The 19577-nt window shown below is 41.4% G+C and overlaps 2 protein-coding genes across 17 annotated transcripts in view; one reads left to right on the forward strand and one right to left on the reverse strand.

Annotated features, from left to right (window-relative positions):
• Nucleotides 1-19577, reverse strand: part of ITGB3BP (integrin subunit beta 3 binding protein) — an 81492-nt gene that overhangs the window by 24926 nt on the left and 36989 nt on the right. For 2 of the 6 annotated variants that reach the window (XM_079982401.1, XM_079982405.1), the window contains exons 2-4: nt 17958-18085; nt 10802-10899; nt 3614-3656 (exon numbers count right to left, since the gene is read on the reverse strand). In XM_079982401.1, coding sequence (XP_079838527.1) covers nt 3614-3656; nt 10802-10899; nt 17958-17984 — 168 coding nt within the window. In that variant the 5' untranslated portion in view covers nt 17985-18085. Of the gene's footprint in view, nt 1-3613; nt 3657-3948; nt 4294-8644; nt 8764-10801; nt 10900-16113; nt 16137-17957; nt 18086-19577 lie in introns of those variants that run through there. The other 4 variants (XM_079982403.1, XM_079982404.1, XM_079982406.1 and 1 more) reach the window with 4 other exon arrangements.
• Nucleotides 8646-19577, forward strand: part of EFCAB7 (EF-hand calcium binding domain 7) — a 56111-nt gene continuing 45179 nt past the window's right edge. For 10 of the 11 annotated variants that reach the window (XR_013840355.1, XR_013840356.1, XR_013840357.1 and 7 more), the window contains exons 1-5: nt 8646-8877; nt 12793-12855; nt 14478-14665; nt 18649-18860; nt 19048-19134. Coding sequence is in view for 3 of the 11 variants with exons in the window: in XM_079982399.1 (XP_079838525.1) it covers nt 8648-8877; nt 12793-12855; nt 14478-14665; nt 18649-18860; nt 19048-19134 (780 nt within the window). In the remaining 8 variants the exon portion in view is untranslated. The remainder of the gene's footprint in view (nt 8878-12792; nt 12856-14477; nt 14666-18648; nt 18861-19047; nt 19135-19577) is intronic. The other variant, XR_013840362.1, reaches the window with a different exon arrangement.

Consider the following 19577-nt stretch of genomic DNA (forward strand, 5'->3'; position numbering starts at 1 on the left):
AATGAAGGAAAATAGCTACAACACTCAGGGCCATCTATCACATTAGTGGAAAGAACAATCAAATTAAATGAGCAAACTACCTCTCATGTTCCAACTGAAATGGTCTTTTAGAAAGGTGACTCTGAAAGGTGAAGCTATATAAATAGCACAAAACTTGCCTTATAGCAGGGATGAGAGAACTATGGCCTTCCAGATGTTGCTGAACTCCAACTCCCATCAGCCTAAGTGCAAATGGCCAATGGTCAATAATTAAATAAGTTGTGATCCAAGAACATCTGGAAGACCACAGGTTCCCCATCCTTGCCCTACAGTAAAACACTGTTGCTCCTTAATACTCCGGAACTATGACTGTAAATGCTCGGCGATTCCAAATTTTGAGAGCGGGTGGCGCTGTGGTCTAAACCGCCGAGTCTCTTGGGCTTGCTGATCAGAAGGTTGCTGGTTTGAATCCACGTGACGGGGTGAGCTCCTGTTGCTCTGTCCCAGCTTCTGCCAACCTAGCAGTTCGAAAGCATGCCAGTGCAAGTAGGTAAATAGGTACCGCTGCGGCGGAAAGGTAAACAGTGTTTCCATGTGCTCTGGCTTCCATCACAGTGTTCTGTTGAGCCAGAAGCGGTTTAATAATGCTGGCCACATGACCCAGAAAGTTGTCTGTGGACAAACGCCGGCTCCCTCAGCCTGAAGCAAGATGAGTGCCGCACTTCATAGTCGCCTTTGACTGAACTTAACCATCCAAGGCTCCTTGACCTTTACATGTTTTGTATAAATACTAGGTTTGGTGTGAAAATATTAGTGGATTAGCCTACCAATCCTCAACTTATGACACAGCAACCTCGTATTTAAACCACTAGCCTAGAAGTAATAGGCAGGAAGAAACTGCATGTAGACAAGTGAGCAGGCTGGTGAAAAAAGGATGAAGAGCTTCATCACTCCCTCTGCGCTGAGCACAGATGCCAAGTGGACTGCCAGAGAAGGAAATCCCCTCTTTCATGACTAGCACAGGGCTACTGCAAGAAGGGAAGAGCTTGCCTTCCTTCCTCTGCCAACCCCCAGTAGACTAATAAACTTTTTCCTTTTTTTCTTTTTTTCTGCAAACTAGTGACTTCTGTGGTCTCATTTATAAGGCTGCAATATAGCCATATTCTGCTGAATTGCTTGTGGCCTATTTGGGTGACTCCATAGATGTAGGCCTAATGTAAACATCACCCATGCAGTGGATCCTACGTCACATCAGCAAAATCTGAATGAAAGATTCACTTGGGAACTAGCCACTTTAAGCCCCATGAGTCACCAGAGGGGTGCAGCACTGGCATGGCTCTTCCCAAATGACCCACTCATCAGAAGAATCCCTGCCAACAGTATGGCACGAGATGCAGAAAATGTGCTGCACCTGGAGTAAGTTAAAAATATATATTTAAGTATTTTGCAGACTGATAGATTGGTGTTATTTATATCCCGATTCTAAAACAAATCTTCCAAAGCAAACTTGAGTTAAAAGAAATATACTATTAGCAACAAGACAATCAGGTAAAACACTAAAAATACACTGATCAGACAGCTGTAAAATCACAAGTTCAGGTATACTGGAGTACTGTTTGCACAGGACTATGGAGTTGGGAGTACCTGGGAGCCTTACCATGGAAGCTTGCCTGAAGCCATCTTTGGGATCTTTTCAACATCAGGTACTTATGTAGTGTGGACCCTTCAATTTTAAGCCTGTGTCTTCATTTGGTGTGTGTGTGTGTGTGTGTGTGTGTGTGTGTGTGTGTGTGTAGTGAGTTTTGATTTTGTAATATTTTTTACTTTATGGTTTTATGTTGTATTTAAATTGTTGTTAGGGATTTTACTTATTTATTGTAACCCAGCCCAAAAAGTTTATTGTTATGTGGCAGCATACAGATGCCATAAGTAAATAAACCAAAGGAATAATTAAGGTGTAATCCTACACTCATTTGCTTGGAAGGAGACCTCATTGAACCAAGTATGACTGTCTTCTGAGTAAACACGCAGAGTTAGGAAAAGTAAAAAGTGACAATTAACATTTCTCAGTGCAGGAAGGACTAACGTATGGCTCTCTAGATGTTATTGGCTTCCAACTCCCTTCACTTCTGACCCCTGGCTATGCTGACTGGGGCTTATGGGAGTTGTAGTCCAACATCTGGAGAGCTGCAGAATAGCCACCTTTGTTTCAACTGGAAATGACTGATAGTAAACTCCTATGCGTGTTTCTGAAACATATAATAAACCATTTTCTCCCTTTCCTCTTTCTTTTTCACATAACTATTTCAATTATCTTAAAACTCTGGATATGGATACAACATTTATACTAGCAATAATAATAATAATAATTCTGCTTCATAGACAGCTTTAGAAATTAATTCCATCACTGAATTTTGGAAAACCTGAAACCTCAAGCTTTCAATGAAGAAATTTTGACACTAGAAACTTCCTAAATAGTTATTCTCAACACAGACATTTTTTCCCCTTTTAATTTCCATTTCAGAAGGAAAAATAGCTTTAGGGTGGAACAGAATCATTTCAAGCTGGACTGCTCGCCTCCAAAAATGCTACTCAAACCAAGGAAGCAGATGCAAAATTACAGTCACAGCTGTATTCAGAGCACAACAAGGTGGATAATGGAAAACTAAATTGCTAATTAAATTGCTAATGATTTTTGTTAGTGCCCCTGCTGTATTTTGTCACCTTTGTTTAAATACAAAAAGTATACAGAAGATTTTTAACACTGCCAAGTTTCCAATTTTGCTAAGTACCACTGAGACCTCTGAAGACTACCATCTATAAAGAAACTGTTGGTATGTAGAAACAAAACAGGAGGCTCATTTTATTTACCAAACATTTAGGTATACATTTCCCCCCACCAATTTTGCCTCCTTAAAGGCTACCTGCCCAATGAACTCCTCTGCATTATTGTTCATAGCAACGCCCACAGTTGGTATTGGAAGATAATAAACTGGCATATGTCGTGACATGATGGCACTGGAAAAACGGAATGGCCACATTTTATCAGAGAGAGAGATGGGGTGGGGGTGGGGGACAGCAACAGTACAATTTTATTTTTATTGTGATAACTGTAGGGGAAATTTATTGCAGTGTTAGTACTTTATCGTTTCATTATGTTAGATTAGCTGAGAGAGGTAATTATATTCTCAACATAAAAATGTCTTTAATGTTTTCATTTCAATTTTGCAGTTTATAATATGCAGATTACGGCATTATCATAATCCCATATTGTTATATGTACAGAGAGATGGCACTGCATTTTTTTCACAAATTACGGAACTAATTTCTAATAAATGATTTCACAATGGTCCCTAACTCATTTGAGAGAGGCGTGTACATAATAAAAAACAACCACTGCAGTCTCCTCAGTTATAGCCAATTGCTTCATGTAGGCAAAGTCCGAATATTATATAAGAATAGTTTTTCTCCCAAAGACGTCTGGCAGTCAATTCTTTTCCATATTCAGGAATGCTTTACTGCAGATTGCCAAGTAATTTATGACAGTCTCACTGAACTGCTGATCATTTATGTATATCCTAGAAAATAATTTAATCATAGTGGGCGCCACACACACACACAAACACACACTTACTTTTCCCATGGCAAGGCTTTCCAACTTCAGAGCTTTCTTAGCACTAGAAAAGAAAGGGGGGGAGCAAGTTTTATCATATTTCAAAAGCAAAGTTTATACTGATAACCTTATCAGTGGTTATCAGACCACATATAGCATTTTTTACACTAGTAAAACTAACCTCATACATGGCATATAGTTTTTGAATACGCTTTGAAAATTTGATCCTATCCTGATTGCCCCCCCCAACCTGTCCACTATCCCAATGTCACACTACCAAAAAAATAACAACAAAAATTGCTTTTTATATAAAACTGATAAAGAATGAGATTATACGGACGTGCATAACAACTTACCTTCTGTGTAGGTGTTGCAATTATTTTGCTGTTCACAGAAATAATGTACTAGGCATTTAACCACCAGTACATTCAAGGTGAAAAAAGTAGTTCTTCTCATCATTTTAGCTCTTAACATGATTCAATGCTACTAGACTTTGACTTAACTAGGGAACAGATGCTCTATGTCTTTACAGGTCCCTAAACCATACGAAACTATTTTCTCGTGTTCTTCACTATACTGATTCAGGAACACGCCAAGCTTTCTCTGTAAAATCTGTTCTGCTGAACTGGATGCCCAGCTGTTAATGGCAACACTAGGAATGGAAAGCTGAATATTTATAATACTTTACATCGTACAGCTGTCTTCTAAAGAGCAGTCATCAAAATTTTATTGAATGCAGACTAAATACTCAAAGGAAGGAAAGGTCAACATAAATTAAGACTATTTTTTCCCAGAGACAACTCCAACTTTTAAAGTACATTCTTAAATCTTAAACAACAGTTAAAGGCCTTTTTATATAAAGCAACTAAAAACCCTTAAAATCATCCAATAAAAGCTTCAGAAGATTATTTTAGATTAAACAAGGTTTGCAGAAACATTTCATTTCAGAATAGAAAGGCGCAGGCACCATATTAGGAATAGGGCATTTTGATTTAGTAACCAAGATCTCAATGCTAAAAATGCTCATAAGGTTTAACAAAGCCCAGATTCTGCAAGCATAAATGGCTTGGCATTCCAGCAGGGCCACAGTCTGAAATGATTTCACTCAAAGCATTTTTGTAACCTTGTCATTCTTCAAGGTGAACCATAGAAAGAAAGTTTAAAAGCATATTTGAAACATGACTGTACTATGCTAGTTCCAGTTTAACATCTTATGTTGAAAATAGATCACTGAAAAACATTTTTGTCTTAAAAAGCAGACTAACTATACTGTGCAAGATTTACATTTTTTATATTAAAAAGCCATCCACATTCTTGCCAAAGGACAGTCAAAGCTGAAACAGTTTGACAAAAATTCTTAACATCATGTTTCTTTTTAAATATAGTGCCTCATATTGCTTAAGGAATGTAGACTCCATTACATCTTCCACCCCAGTGGCAGCAGAGAAACATTTTATACGCTAATACATTCACTCTGCAAAGGTGCTCTAGGGGACCATGTATTTGCATGCTATACTAAGGCATGCTATGATGGAAGTTTTTATGACGGACTTCAGAGGAAGCTGGAAGCCAAAGTACAGCTGAATCTGGACTCAAGGTAGCTTTATGATTAGGATAAATGAAAAACTACATGAAAATCACATTAAATTATAGCAACCTGGTAAAAAAAGAGTTGACAAAAAAAAGTAGCAGAATGGTCAAGCACTATGCTATTTAAAATCTTCCAGTGACTTTGGCTGGTAGTAGTTATAGGCCTGGTTTGGACATCACACAATGCATGGGCTCCTGGAGAGGAGATTACAGCCATTTTACTGCTGTGCCATGCTGGGCTAAACCATGGTTTGGTTTAGCATGTAGGCTCATGATTTAGCTCTCTGCAGATTAACCATGAGCGATAATCAAAATTTGTCCTGTGGTTCATAGCTTAGGGTTTGTCTGGGAAAGCTGAACCACAAGCTTGGGTTGGACAACCTGGAAGTAAAACAGTGACGTTGCACAGCAGCTAAACAATGGGGGGGGGTGGGCAAAGCAGCAGGAACTCAGCAAAAAGGATGGGGAGAAAACTAGAATTAGTAGGCACTACTTGCCATTAGCTCTGGCTCCACCTACTGGTGGCCTCCTTGCCTTCCACCCTACAAGTCCACACAGGCACCAACTACCACTGTGCGCAACATAAATGCTTGCCTCCCCAATGAACTAACAGTAATAGAGGCAGGTAGGAGCACTAGTGCCAATTTAAAGGGCAGGAAATTCATTCAAGGTTCCCCTATGAAAAAAAGTCGTATTAGAAGAATTTGTTTATTTCACATCACTGTTTATACCTCATAGGATTTAAGTATCAGAAAATAAATTATATTTAAGATGGACTAGTCTGTCATTCAAACTAATTCAAACTAGACTGCCACAGTTTAACAAAGGAAATGCATGAAAATGTGAATTCTAGTCATCATTGACTCTGGGTTGGACAGAGACTAACAATGCAGTCCTATGCATATCTAGGCATGAATCAGTCCTACTGAGTTCAATGAGATGTATTCACAAATAAACACAGTATATGTGTAGGACTGCATACAAAGTTGTTTAACTTAGGAGTCCAGGAAGAGCAACAGCTAAATGCTTCTGTTTACCAGGTCCATGGAACGGTATGGCGGGTGAACCTTTGGGGAAATGTCTTTGTCCTTCCATCCCGTCTATCCATTCATAAGTTATAAGCCTATACTATACCCTGAAGAGGTTATGACCAACTTTTCTATCAGCAGTAATCTCCACGATTGTACTCAAAAGATAGCATGCCTTAAATGTCTATTGACCCCTCCATATGCACTATTCCACCTATTCCTATCATCTTAAGGTGGCTTGCTTCAGAGGAACATACGCAGCTGCCTTATTCTGATTCATTGGAGACAATGGAAGGGCAGATAATAAAGGTATACAATGCCACCCCAGCCCCCATAATCAGGAACAGTTAGGATGTAGCCTACCTCACACAAGCTATGCACAACTGTATCTGTCCAGTTAGAAACATAGAACTGTAGAGTTGGAAGGGACGCTCCGGGTCATCTAGTACAACCCCCTGCAATGCAGGAATCCTGCCCACAGCTGTCCCTGGGTGGGCCTTAACCACCAACCTTCTGGTTAACAGCCAGATGCACTGACCCATTGTGCCACAGGCTCCCTGAATTGTTCTGTCTGGCTACAAGCTTGTCAGAACAGGGACCTTTCTTTCTAGCTCTATATAGAACGCCTGGTGATACATGTATCAATAATAAACAAACAAACAAAACTAATGTATGAGAGAAACACATTTAGGTACAGCTTCAACGAACACTAATACACAACAAAATATAAAGTTTGGGGGGTGTACTTGGAAAATAGATGGAACAGCAGGATTTTTATTACATTCTCTTAATTCTGTATTTTCATACACTTGTGTTTAATGTCTTGGGCAATGCTGCAGATCTAAACCCACTTAAGGATAAGTCTCATTAAACTCAAAGCACAATCCTAACCACATCTAGACTGGAGTAAGTCAGACTGTATTCAATGGGGCTAACTCCCAGGAAAGTGAGATCAGGACTGTATCCTTAGTGGGATTTTCAACTGAGCAAACATACTTAAAATGGCTTTGTGCCTGGAAAGCATATCTTTTCACCCATTCTGTAGCAAGCAATCCCACACACTGTTGGGTCTGACTAAGCTTTGTATTGGTAAGCAGAAAACACTCTACATATGCTCAGAGCAGGGGCGCTGCATCCTGTTTCACCACTTGAGGAGAAATGAGAAGTGATGCCTTGCCCTGCCACTGCTGTCACTCCCACCTACCTGCTCCTGCCATTGCCACCCGTTCTGCTGCGAGCTTTGTCACATCTGTCACTGATAGAGAAGTGGCACCACCATCAGCGCAGACACTGGTCAAGATCTCGCCAATTTGGGGCGAGATGGACATGATCTTGCCCCCAATCGGCACCAATGGTGGCGATAGGGCACCAGGGTGTGTGTTCTGCCACCTGAGGCAGTGGCTTCACCCTGCCTAATGACGGGGCTGGCTCTGGCTCGGACGCACATCTGCCATCTCTGTTTCTTCCTAAGGTTCCCTTCCATGGGTCCTTTTTATTGAGCATGCACAATAAGATGGCAGTTTGTGGGGGCAGCAGTCACACCGCTTCATTCCCAACCCGTGCATATCCCGCTGTAAACAACCAGCAGCTGAAATCGCACAGCTTTTCACACCACAACGGTTCCTGCTTATATTTCTGTCCTGCTTTTGATGTGCTCAGAGACATCAAAAGGGATATATATTATCGTAGCCTAATTGGAGAAGCACCACAAAAGAAACCGAAGCACTACTAACGTACTCCCACTGCGTCAAGAACTTGTTGGAATAGTAGATTAAGACCCGTACAAGGAGGCCCTCAGCCTTGAATAATAAAATAATAATATATTACAGTGGTACCTTGGGTTAAGTACTTAATTCGCTCCGGAGGTCCATTCTTAACCTGAAACTGTTCTTAACCTGAAGCACCACTTTAGCTAATGGGGCCTCCTGCTGCTGCCGCGCCGCCGGAGCACGATTTCTGTTCTCATCCTGAAGCGAAGTTCTTAACCCGAGGTACTATTTCTGAGTTAGCGGAGTCTGTAACCTGAAATATATGTAACCTGAAGCGTATGTAACCCGAGGTACCACTGTATTTATACCCCGGCCATAGCTGTCAACTTTTCCCTTTTCTTGCGAGGAATCCTATTCGGAATAAGGGAATTTCCCTTAAAAAAAGCGAAACATTGACACCTATGTACCCCCGCCCACTCTGGGCAGTTCCCAACAGAATATTAATAATAAGAAGAAAAAGCGACTAAACATCAAACATTAAAAACTTCCCTAAACCGGTACTGTATACAAAAAACCTGCATAGGGCTAAACTCTAGTTCTCTCCAGTTGAAATGAAATTCACATAAGGAAGGGAAGGGCTGTGTGTTGAGGGGGATGAAATGCCCCGTGGGCCCACCAGGTCCTGTCCGTCTATCCAGCTACCCCTCACCCCGCCCGCGACTCACGGCATGTCCGGCGCCCGACGCGCTTCTTCGCCTTCCCCGCCCTCGACGCCGAAACTGAGATTCCCGCCGTGCAGCTCTCAAAGCGCTCCGGGTAGAAACACGGCCAGTCTGCGTGGAAGAGGAAGGCGGGCCCTGGAAGCTCCGGGTCTCGGCCCGGCCTGGCAAAGGCAGACGCGGGTTACTAGGCGACGGCGACAAAGAAGGCAGGGCCGCAAAAAAACGCCCAAGGCCAGGTCGGACTTGCTTCTCATTTGCTTCTCGTCTCATCGTCCTTTATATTCTCTCTCTCTGCGCCCCCCCTCACAACCTCCGCCCCTCTCATTATCGCCACGGTTATAACGGCTGTTCTCACAAGCGTGTCAATGACTTGCAAAAGCGAAGTGGCTTCAAGTCACGGAATTCGGATTTAAGATCCGGGTTGGTCCAAATAAAGAGTCCCGGTCAAGTAGTTTGCCGCTTTTGGGGGGTAAACTGAGAATGCGTGCATTTTCTTATGTTCTCAGGTAAAATGTTATTTTTTGGGGGGGGGGTAGCTGGGAAGCTATTCCTCTGCAGAGATGAGGAAAAGGCTTTTTCTGCTGGTGCCTAGATGCACTTATGCAGATCACAACCCAAGCCCTGACTTCGACATTGGGTTTTGGAGCTCCATCTGGCCAAGTTTAAAGACCTGTTGTTGTTGTTGTAGTCGTCGTTATTATTATCAGGGCTTCCCCCCCCCCCGAGGGAACTCACAGGAACTCAGTTCCGGCGCCTCTCAGGTGAGCGCCATTGCTATCCTAAGAGAAGAAGAAGGGAAGTGTTCCTGGTGAGCTCCTGCACCTCTTTTTCTATTAAAAAAATAGCACTAGTGATAATTAATTAATTACATTTATGTACCGCCCCTCATCACAAGATATTAGGGCACTTCACATGACCCCCCCCCCAAAAAAAGTACCATAAAATGTTGTGACATCTTTTATTATGGTAGGAGTTGGTTCACTGGGGTTTGGTTACAGGTTTTGATCAGGCGTATTTATTTCCCGTGCATGGCAAGGAAACTGTAAAGAAGTCGTAACTAGATGTGTCTTACTCTAGGGCAGGCACTCCAACTCCCAATAGACTGTGATCTACTCACAGTATAAAAACACTGGCAGTGATCTACCCATTGTCGTTGGATGGACCAAAGTTCTTGAGCTTTTTTAGGAAGCCTGAGTTGTTGAGGTTTTTTTTTTGGGGGGGGGGGAGAGAAGGAGATCACTGAGGTGCCAGAGATCTACCAGGAACACCCCGCGATCTACCATATCTACCTGTTGGACATGCCTGCTCTAGGGTTACAATTTGCTTACAATCCTTGAATCAGATGATTCAGTATGTCATCCTCCCAAACCACGCATTACTTGTCAACTGTGCGCACTGATTTAGGGGCTGGTCTGCATGGTAGAATAAGGAATTGTCTGTGCAGTTGACAGTGTCTCGTCTGATTTAAGCCCTGTTCCCTGTCTTTCCCACCCCTGGTGACCTGTGTGTTGACTTCCTGTGTACATGAAACTCGTGTAGTCATGCATGTATAACTTGTACACTGGAGGCTGGAGGTAGGGATAGAAGGCTTGATCCACCTTAGCTGCATTGACTCTACGCAGATTTTTAACATCTCCACAGAGGATTTTGAATGCAGTTGTGTGCTTACTTGTGTGCTTACAGTTGTGTGCTTAATTATCTGAAAATAAATCACATAGAATTATGGGGCTTACTTCTGAGTCAACATGGATTGGTCTGTAAGGGCCTTTTGAAAGAATGTGGCTTCACATGGGTGTAGCCAAGGCGGGGGACAGCTGCCCCCCAAATCAATAAAAATACATAGCAAACTGAGGTCCTGCCCCCCCCCAACAAAAGGCCTGCCACACTAACAAAAGCCTTCCCCTTAACAATATCCTGGCTACGCCCATGGCTTTTTCAGAGGGAGTGTACTGCTGAGAATAATCCAAACACTGTTTGTCTTCAGGACTTCTGTAATATAGTATCACACAAATGAGTTGTGTTAGCAGGGAAAACTTCTTCCTTCAGTAAGTATTGGGAGAGTTCTTCTTAGGCAGCCAGTTTTCCACAATAATGCAAGCAAATTTTGGCAGCATTTACCCATAAAATTTAATGTATTAAAATTAGGATACAGCCTATTACCTTATTCTTCTGTTCATCACATCACCCAGTCTTCTCCTCTGTGTGCACTGAGGGCTAATTAGCGTATTGCTCCTGGTCATTGATTTTGACTTTGGAGTCTAGGAAATGGTCATTCAGAGTGAATATTTTTGCAGTATACTTCAATCCCAAGTATTTTAATTGAACTTATTTACAAATATACCGGTAAGCATTTATGGAATGTTTACTCTGTTTGGAAGTAGGCACTTAGTAAGCAGTGTTTGAGAAAAGGACATAGTATGTGGAAGGTGTTGTTCAGTATTCCTCTGTGTAAAAAAAATTGCCTGATTCTGTAATGCCACAAGTGTGGACAGGTGTGGGGACTGGCAAAGTCTTCCTTTGTTGGAACTGGACGTGCTGCATCTAGTACATTCAGGTCCCAGGAAGAATATCATTTGGACATGCTCTAACTCCCAAGTACATTCAATTTAAATTGAGGCTGGCTTCTGGAAGTGTATGGTGTGTTCCAGTCTGGCTGCATTGGCACAGAAGTACAATTGGAAAGAGCAGTTATTTTAAATAAATAATGAGGGGAACTGTAGGTGTGAGATTTTAATGCCATCTATTCTATGTTGAAATAACAGAAATTAGAATTTGAAAATTCAGTCATATTGTCTACAGCCACCAACAGTAGATGCTACAAAATTGTTCCCTAGTCTATATTTCTGTAGTGCACTATCAGTGAAGTTTATATTTTAATAACCTTAGCAAGAGAGCTTCCCTCTACTAAATAACTCTTGCATGCTGTACGTTGAGTAACATATTGGAAACATCTCTGTGCTGCACAGCTGCCCAAATAAGAAATGGCTAAGTAATGAGAGAACTGAGGAGCATAAACAAGTGTTCATATTTGATAAAACTGGTTACTGGAAAATTAACATTTATTCTCTTTTCCCTCATTGGCTAGAACTCGCTTTCCTTTGTGTGTGCTAACACTGGTGCTTAATTATTATAGTGACACCCGTTTGCAGTAACTGGACTGTGTCCCTGTTGGGTCCTTCTTATGCCACTGTAATATGAAACTGTCAGGCAAGGCGGTCTGTGCATTATAAATAGGGTACTTCATTCATGATAAGCGATTATTATCTTTCTTTCCCAAGTGTAAAAGGCCTATATAACTCAAGAAGGTGCGAGTGATTTAGGCCTCCTGAGTAAGGCTCCAATGAGTCCTGAAGGGGACCCTACCTATGTTGTTGTCTTGTTATTGAACTTGAAATATTCAATTTATTATAGTGGAATATATTTTCAGAAGTCAGCACTGGATAAAATAATGTTGCAGGCTGTTAGACCAACAGTAGCACACGATTTAATGCCCCTCTGTGATGGCCTTCTAAAAACCCTCATCACCTTTGTTATAGAATAAAATTACTATTGACATTTACTAACCATACGTGAGGAAAGGCTGTGCAGAATTATATCAATTATTTAAAAAGAAAATGCATTTATGTGGTCCTTTTATTCTATACAATTTTCTTCTGTTGCGCTATTAGGTTCTTCATCCAGGCAGCTACTGCATGTGATGGGCTGCCCAGTTCACAAACCCATTAAGTTAGAACACTTGCATTTAAATCCACTTGGCCCTTTTGAAATAAACTGCCCCAAAGACAATCAGACTGCCACCCTCATGCCTATAACCCATTTATTTGGAAGAAAGTAATATTATTAATTTCAGTGGACATTACTTTCATATAAGCATGCATAAAATTGCAGCCTAATCACTCAGTCAGCTGTACATAGAATCAGGTGCTACATTTCCCCTGTTTCTGAAATCACAACTTTTCTAATCTAAATAATCCCCCCACAAAGATGCTATCAGTCTCATGGAGGAAATAAAACAGGTACCTGAACTAGATGGCCCATCGGCCTGACTCAGTGTGTGGCAGCATCATATATTTTATTTTGTTGCTCCATTTTGGTGAGCCTCCTATCTCACCTGAATGCTGATTAACCTACCCTTTGCCTGTTTGTTCTAGATTTCTTCTCGTCTACCTAAACACACTTACTGTGTTCCAGTCTGATTGTCCTTCTTTATTCAGGTGAATTCCTGATTTTACACAGCCGACCTGGAGAAGAGTCCTGTTAGAATCTTGAATGTAAAGGTTAATGAAGTAGTTTCTACCCATTCCCTCTCAAGATGTTCACACTTCTGCTGTTGCACACCTTAATATTTAAACCTTGGATTTTCAGATCATGCTTAGGAGAATCCTTGAGCTTCCTTTGAGGTTAATCTGGTTTCCTTGGTGAAAAAAATGGCAGTGGTGAACAAACTTCCTAGAATAGATCTTTCCCTGCAACAAAGAGCCACAGGGAAGTGTTGAATGTGTTTAGGGTACAGGGCATGGGGCAATGGTAAGGTAAACTAGTGCATTGTGTTAGCTGAGCTTATTCTAGAACATGCCCCAGAATCACTTGGAATGCAGGGAGCTTCATGGCGGATGTTCAGGGCTTGTTTGACAGATGAGTTGCTGTGGAAATGGTACCTTGAAGGTCAAAAGTTTGGAAACCACTACCTTATAAACCACCAATTTTAGATCAGCTTAAGGTGGAAATGTTGCCTTTGCTAGGGACAGAAATTCTCATACATTTCATCAAAGCCAGGATTTGTGTTTAATCAAATCCATTTCAATAGAATGAGAAGCCTATTCACATGGCAATCCAGCACATGTTGGCTGCTCGCCCGTGGGCAGCTGGTCAAGTGCACCTGCCAGCCACATGCAGGATTCATCTTTCAACGCACATTGGTAGATACTGGGGAAATGGCATTTTCAGTGGTATGCCAAAAGCTGATTCTGGTGTGAGGCAGCAGATGCACACAACTCAGGAAGCTTGCAAGTACAAGAATTTTGTGTGTTTTTCCTGCACCTACTATGCACTCATGCCAGGCATGAGATGGATTTTAAAAAGATAAGGTAAAAAATACTTTGTTGCAGAGCAAGTCTTAGTCATTATGGGATGTCCTGCCATAATAATCCCACCTTCATGCCTCATTCTCCACTGCATCTATATTGTGTTACAGTGTAATGTGTAAACTTTTATGTAATAATGAGAATTTCCCAGCTGTTTCAGAGGAACTCCAGGTTTCCAAAATAGCTTCTCCCCAGGACCTCCTTTAGCCACCACCACTCCAGCAAGAGAGCTGGGTAGAGAACCTCCATTTCTCTGGAGAGTTCTAAGAGTTGGGAGCCAATGATACTTTTTGCAAAATTTTCAGCCGCTTTAGCGGCTGCAGAAAACCTCGGGGACTGGGGAAAGGGGGCTTTGAAAAACAACTCCACTCCACAGACCACCCTTCGTTGCCACAGCTTTTGATAGAAACAGAACAAGGAGCCATACGATATCATTTCGTAGATTAGACAGTGTGTGGTATGCTGGGTCTGTCATTGTGAGGGCAATATGAGACACCTGCAAATCTGATTTTATTATTGTGAATGGCTTTGAAAATGATGGCTATCAAAGGTATATAAATATTCTAAAAAGAAATGCAAACATATACGTCAAAGCATATTTGCAGACTATTCCCATTTTTGCAGAAGCAGAAGCTCACAGCAAAGTCCAGTAAACACTCCCTCCCACCTGAGAGGGATGGACAGATGGTGATGTGATACTGAAATATGCAAATAAAAGAAATAGGCTCTAGATATGTTTGCATTATTCACAGGATGGCTGGCAGTCAGGAGAGCAATGCATCCCTCTTCAGTGATCAGACCCCTGCCCAGGAAAGTTCTCAAGCAAAAAGATCCCAGAATTATGAAGAGGAGACATTTTATAAGAACTGCAGAGCTGCCTATTTAGCTGTCTTCAAAAGCAGCTTAGAAAACATTAAATCAAAAGAACAACTCTGTTTGGGTGAGTGTATTTTTTAAAGTTGTGATCAGTTTAGGAGAAATCTTGAATTCCAGCAGTCGATAATATATTTGAGTGCTAAGAAACCTTGATACGATTCATGTGCCATATTTCTCTATAATCAAAGCACTGTTGGGTGGACACTCACTGAAGTGCTTCAGGGAGAACCCCAGATGTCCTACCCTTGCTGCACACTAGGGAGACACACGCTAGGGAGGCCCAAGGAAAGAAAATCAGGCCAAGCATCTTACTGTGATGAAAATAGTATCTGTACCTAACTCTCTTCTCCCTATGAGAGGTGAGGAGAAGTAAGTTTATTTCCACTGAGTGATAAAAATAATAGCCACTTTGCATACTGTTTTTGATGGATACACAGAAAGGACACAACCCTACTCATTCTGCATGCATAGATTAATATCTATGCTGTATAAATCAGTATAATTTTATTGTTCATGGGAAAAGTTGCAAATTAATTTTAAACCAAGACATCAGTTTCTTTTTTTAAAAAAAAAAAATCATTCCAACATGATCTAGAATAATAGAATTGTAGAGTTGGAAGGGTTCATGGGGGTCGTCTTGTCCAACTCACTGCAATGCAGAAATCTTTTGCTCAGTGTGGGGCTTGGAAGGTTTTCAAATTTCTCCAGAAAGTTAATAATCATAGAGACAGGCACACCTTACTAGGCAGGGCATTCCACAACTGAGGGATCACCAATGAAAAGTCCCTGCAACAGCTCAGTGCCAACCAGGTAGTTCCCAGTGGTGGCACCAACAGCGAGGCCTTGCTTGCCAATCATAGTCTGATATGGTTGGTATTGGGGAAGATGCTCTTTTCAGTACTTGGGCCTGAAGCCATTTAGCGCTTTATATGGTAGTCCTAATGCCTTGAATTGAGCCCAGTAACTCCCTGGTAGTCAGTGCAGTCCTTTCAGGACTGGGGTCCCATTGGACTGTCCCATTTATCTACCTAGCTGCCACATTCTGTACTAGATGCAGCTTCTGGACCATCTTCAAGGACAGCCACACATAGAGCACATTACAGTGGTCCCAGCAGGAGGTCACTATAGCATGGACAACTGAGACCAAGCTGTCCCAGTCCAGGAGCAGCTGTAGCTGATGAACCAGCCTAATCTGGGCATAAGCACTCCTAGATGCAGAAGCTATTTGAGACTCCATTAACAAGTTGGAATCCAGTGATAAGTTGGAATACTCCTAAACTGCAAACCTCATATTCAAGGGTAGCAAAACGCTGCTCAGAACAGGATGTACACTTAATGACCAGACATGGGAACTACCCATCTACAGCACTTCTATCTTATGAGGATTCAACCTCAGTTTTTTGGCCCCCATCCAGTTCATCACTACCTCCAGATACGCGTCCAACACTTTTGCAGCCTTTCCTGATTCCAATGGAATGAAGAAATAAAGTCACATGTCATCAGCATACTTACGACACCATGTTCCAAATCCCCAGATGACAGCTCCCAATGGTTTCATATAGAAACTAAATGACATAGGAGACAGAATGGACAGTAAAGACATGGTTGTGTACACAAATTCACCTGTGGAACAGATTATTGGTGGTGCATTGGAATGTTACATAGACGGTAGCATAAGTTTAGAAGAGAACAAAAGTATAAAAAAATTGATAAACACTGCATCCTGTTGTAATGTCCTTTCTTTGCAGTTGATGCTATTAATTAGTTATATATTGGCATCAATATACATCAAAGGATCATTGTACTTTACATCCCACCTTCTACATTTTTACAGAATACTCTGATGATTTCAGAGGCAAAGTTCTTATACATTAGCCTTATATGGCGTGACTCTAATATCAGGCTAGTAGAATCAGTTTGTAAATCTCTGTTAGCATCAGATAATCTGGATTTTAAATATGAATGGTGTGAACAAATGCTCACTTGCTCTTTTCTATGCTATTTCTTTCATCTCTGTCCATATGTCACTTGGGAAGAGGGCATGTGTTAGGCCATGTGCACTTCAAGGTCAGTTTAGGAAAGACAACGGAGAGTTCAAGCTTTCCATATTCTTAACGAGATGTCTGGATCTTTAGAAAAAACAAACAAACATATTTTAGCCCATTACAGATTTGTGTCGAGGCTTAGAGTTCAGTTCTGGCTAGGAATAAAATCACCGGAATGGCATTGGTTATACAGTGGTGCCTCGCAAGACGAAATTAATTCGTTCCGCGAGTTTTTTCGTCTTGCGATTTTTTCGTCTTGCGAAGCACGGACTTTGGAAAAGCTTCAAAAATCACCAAAGTCTTCAAAAACCTCAAAAAAGGCTACCACACCGCGTGCTATGAGTTGCTCCGCGAAGTGAATGCACGGTTTCAAGAAAAAGGAAACAAACTTGCAAGACAAAGGAAACAAACTTGCAAGATGTTTTCGTCTTGCGAAGCAAGCCCATAGGGAGATCCGTCTTGCAAAGCAACTCAAAAAACGAAAAACTCGTTTTGCGAGTTTTTCGTCTTACGAGGCATTCGTCTTGCGAGGTACCACTGTATGGTGTTTGATTAATAACACAGATTCTGCTTTGTAATCTACAACCTGGTTCTTCAAACTCTTGTTTATATGAGTTGTACTTATTTTATGAAATGTAATGTCCTGAGCTAAAATGTCTCTGTAGACACTTATCAGAGTCCAAGTCTTTTTATCAGGTACATTTAAGGAGTACAAGAAAAGAACTTCTTATAAAAATAGTCTGAGGAGACTAGTTAGCAGTTCACAGAAAGTACTAAGTTCCCAGTAAGTATAAATAATATACCAACCAGCAGAATTTCACAATATATTTCAAGAGAGTTGGAGTTTTAAAGTGGTTTTTAAAAAAATAATTGAAAAAAAATGAATATCATCTTGAAGAGGGATGCCAAATTGCCTCCCAAGAAGCTAAACCCACCCGCATAGCAAAATGTACCTTGCAGGCAGTTACCACAATTCAGCAACCCATGCAACTAGATTCAAATGCCCAACAGGCCTTTAGACTTCACTTTTAAAACAAAAACCTTCCGGACAAACTATTTTTGAATATAGGCAGAATTCCAAAGTAGTTTGTTACTCATCATTAGAAAGGGAAAGAAGCTGAAAGTTCCATTAGGCAGTTTCAAGCTTTTAAGCATAATATCAGCAACAGCTGCAGAACATCCTTGGAGGCTGGATGCGCTGCCTCCTTGACAGCTGCGCCCCCCCATGATGCCTCTACAGCAGCGTTTTGGCAAATCGGAGGCAATACTTTGTCTCCTCCCACCCTTCTTTCTAATATATATACTTATTACCCTCTTGTTCCTGTTGTAGATCTTCATTCATTCCTTTTCCCCCTGCTAGTGGTTATTTTGTAGTTCACTCTCAGGTGCCAAAATGTCTTGGACCAGCCCTGGTAGTCACATTGTTCTTGCACCAGCACCTGCTGCATCAGGAAAGATTGCACAAATACTAGCTATTAAATACCTCCTGGAATTGCGCTGGTGGGCCTTTAATGCACAGTGGGGTTACAGGAGTAAAGCTAAAGGTAAAGGTACCCCTGCCGTGACCGACTCTGGGGTTGTGCGCCCATCTCGCTTAAGACACTTCCGGGTCATGTGGCCAGCGTGACGAAACTGCTCTGGCGAGCCTGCACCAGCGCAGCACATGGAAACGCCGTTTACCTTCCCGCTGGTAAGCGGTCCCTATTTATCTACTTGCACTTAAGGGTGCTTTCAAACTGCTAGGTGGGCAGGAGCTGGGACCGAATGACAGGAGCTTACCCCGCCACGGGGATTCGAACCACCGACCATACAATCGGCAAGTCCTAGGCGCTGAGGTTTTACCCACAGCACCACCCGCATCCCTTGTTACAGGAGTAGAAAAGAGTAATTTTCAGTAGTAGCTACTTACAGAGTGTTTTAAGAAAATGATATATACACCGTCTTGTCAGTGTCACTAAATGCTTTTTTTTTTTTTTTTTTTTTTTTTGGCTTTATTTTGCAGTACTTCAGCAAGCTGGAAGAAATCCATCTCAGAAGACAGTTAATAAATACTGGACGCTGCAAACCACCACACTGAATTTTGATGATTTTTGCTTCATCTTAAAACAAGAAGAACCTGTTAGGAAAACAGAGTTGCTCAAAGCATTTGCAAAAATAGATATAAATAATGAGGGCTGTATTTTACATAGTGAGCTGTATAAACTTCTTACAACTGTAAGTACCTCAAAGGGTAGTTAGGACTGATACTTTTAACAATTCATATAAACCACAGGGGAAATATGTTTAAACTTTAATAAATCATTACTGTTTGTGGGGAGGCATAATAACTAAATATTGCAGTGTTTTTCCTTCATTGCTTTGCATCTGAAGCTGACTTTTTTTTGTTTTTGTTTTTTTGCAGAGAGGTGAAAAAATGACCCATGATGAAGTTAATGCAATCACCGAATTGGTGGAAGTGAACAGTGATGGAAAGTTTGATTATTACAAGGTATAGTGGATAAGACTACATAGGTTTGTATCTAAAGTTACTTGAACAGACATATGCTTTTGTATTGGGGATTTCCTGCCCTCTCCTTCCCACTAAACCCTCAGGAAAGGTCTTGACTGGGAGTTGGAATGGGTAAAAATTGGGGGAAAGCAGATTATAATAGTTAGAGGTCCCCTGAGCCCTGACATGCTGTTCAGGGGGCTTAAACAAGAAAAAGGTGAGGCTGAATAAGTGAGAGTGATTTGGTTCTTAAACGCCTAATAGGATATTTCCATGGTGTCAAAGTTTTCTGGTCACCTTTTAGTAATCCTTTCAAAGGAGGTTACAGCAGTTCAGAATGTGATACATAGGTGTTAGAGGATCTGATTGTCAGTGCATGCTTTCAGAGAAAAGTATGTCAGGCACTAAAAAATTGCAAGTTTTTAGTTGTGATATATTAGAAC

The sequence above is a fragment of the Podarcis cretensis genome (genome assembly GCF_951804945.1).
Source record: "Podarcis cretensis genome assembly, chromosome: 6".
Classification (NCBI taxonomy): Eukaryota; Metazoa; Chordata; class Lepidosauria; order Squamata; family Lacertidae; genus Podarcis; species Podarcis cretensis.